Genomic DNA, 1984 nt, shown 5'->3' with positions numbered 1-1984 from the left:
TGGGGACACTCACCTGATGGAGGAGCCGTTAGTGACACAAACTTCTCTCGTCTTTGGAGCAGAGTTCAGAAGCGAGTTCGGCCGCCTGCGGAGAGACGGGACACGGCTTAGGGTCACCCCGGCGGCGGGTGGTCCCCATTCCTCCCCCTTCCCCATCGCGCCAGGACCCCCCCAACACACCCGGGACCTGCATCACCCCCATCCCAACATATCCACCCCCCCAGCCCAAACCCAGCCCTTACCTTAAGGGAGAACAGGGTGGCCTCGGAGGAGGGGTCGCGGCCCTTGGCCCCTTCCTCCAGCACGATCTGGAGGTCGAAGATGTAGTCGATGACGTGCTGCAGGATCTCCACCTGGCTCACCTTGGTGCCTTGCGGGATGCCCGGCACCAGCTCCCGCAACTTGGAATAGCAGTCGTTCATATCGTACAGCAAGTTCATGGGCTCTTCCAAGGCCGGGCTCTTGTTGTGGCTGCCCCGGGCGATGGCAAAACTCTGCTCCGACAGGCAGCAAACGGCCTCGTAGCAGCTCCGCACGGAGCGCACCGGGCTGATGGCTTTCATGGTGGGCTCAAAAGCTGGGCTGGGGGCGCAGGACGGGGGGGGTTGCCTGGGGGTTGTCTCGGCGGCTGTGGCTCTGCTGGGACCTCCGAGCACCGGGACCACCAAAGCCTGGAGCTCTGAGCGCCGGGATTGTCACCCTTTGGACCCTGAGACGTTCAGAGCTCGCTGGCGGACTGGGAAGGGGGTGGTTCCGCGCCGCCCTTTATATAGACAGCGAGGCTCGGTCACACCCCCTGCATTCAAATTGACTCAAATCCCACCCCCTTCTATGTAAAATAACAATTAATCCACCCCTTTTAATGTAAACTAAGCTCTAAACCCCGCCCCTGTATCTCAATGAAGTCTTAACCCCCCTCTATTTCCCCCCCACCGCCCCCCAAAATCGACCCTTGGTGGCCGGAGTGGCCCCACGGGGGGTGACACGACCACGCAGGCCCCCCACCCCATAGCCAGACCCCCAAATCCACTCTCTTCGCGGGGGGATTCCCCCCTAAACCCCTCGGACACCCCAACCCCAGCCCCCCCAACTGTCCCCCTCCCCATGGCAGTGAATCCCCCCTATTTTTAGGCAGGACGATGGGGGTTCCCCCCCCTCCAACCTCCCAGTTTTAAGGAAATTAGTGCCGCCCTGTTCCTCAATCCGCTTCTCATCTGACCTCCAGACTTTCTGGCGTCAGGAATTATCTTGTGACCAGCAGAAAAAAATTAATTGCGGTAAAACTGAGGTTACGATGGAGAAACCAGATTTAGGTCAGCGCCTGCGAGAGGCCTGGAGGGTTCTTTTATTTTGGAGGGGGGGAAAGAGGAGATTTATAGGCGAGGGGGTTATTCCAGTAGAACTGAGGAGGGGGGGATGAAGGAAACCCCCCTTCCCAAACCATCGCTGCCTCAAAACTTACAGAATCCGAGAATATCCGTGGAAAAAGCCCAGAGCTGGAGCGGTGCGGGGTCCCCACGGGTGTCAGCACAGCGGGTGGCACATGGAGGGGTCCCGGGGGTGGGGGGTGACAGCCCCCAGCACCCAGATTGTGAATTCTTATGAGCCCAAGGGGTAACCCCCCCCCTTCCCAGATACCGATTTCCACGGGCAGCATTTATGGGGGATGTCCTGAGGGTTTGGTTAGGGAAGTGCAGGAAGGGGATGTTACCCAGAGGGTGGGGGGGACACCCTGGGACCCTGCTCGGCCCGGGGGTCCCAGCTAATGAGGGGTGCAGGGGGGGTGGGGGGCAGAGGCACCTGGACCAAATTACTCCTGCCCACAGCAGCAATTTATTCCAGATCTGCCCAAATCCCAGTTCGGTGGTGCTGGGGTTTATTTCCCTCCTTTCCACCCCCTCCCCAAAAGGGGTCTGGAGGCCGCGGGCTGGGGGGCACCCACCCTCCCTGAGTCTCCCCCAGTCCATGAGTCTTTCAACAGCCC

At 60.3% G+C, this 1984-nt stretch overlaps 1 protein-coding gene across 1 annotated transcript; it reads right to left on the bottom strand.

The window, feature by feature from the left end:
* On the bottom strand, positions 1 to 840 carry ID3 (inhibitor of DNA binding 3, HLH protein). Its single transcript, XM_027904437.1, has 2 exons — positions 243 to 840; positions 1 to 85 (listed from the first exon to the last, which is right to left on the bottom strand). Exons 1-2 carry the CDS (start codon positions 561 to 563, stop codon positions 29 to 31), a joined length of 378 nt encoding a protein of 125 aa, XP_027760238.1. The 5' UTR covers positions 564 to 840; the 3' UTR covers positions 1 to 28.
* Positions 841 to 1984: the final 1144 nt, after the last annotated feature.

Source organism: Empidonax traillii, unplaced genomic scaffold (assembly GCF_003031625.1).
Source record: "Empidonax traillii isolate 1590-97213 ecotype Southwest subspecies unplaced genomic scaffold, ASM303162v1 scaffold1059:size195157, whole genome shotgun sequence".
Lineage (NCBI taxonomy): Eukaryota > Metazoa > Chordata > Aves > Passeriformes > Tyrannidae > Empidonax > Empidonax traillii.
This window is presented reverse-complemented; position numbering and strand designations above follow the sequence as displayed.

What these genes read in the sequence shown, in the direction of transcription:
- ID3 (XM_027904437.1), bottom strand. Translation starts at nt 563, where the DNA reads ATGAAAGCCATCAGCCCGGTGCGCTCCGTGCGGAGCTGCTACGAGGCC. An exon ending in CCACCCTGTTCTCCCTTAAG is followed by an intron (nt 86 to 242) that starts GTAAGGGCTGGG and finishes GTCTCTCCGCAG; the next exon opens with GCGGCCGAACTCGCTTCTGA.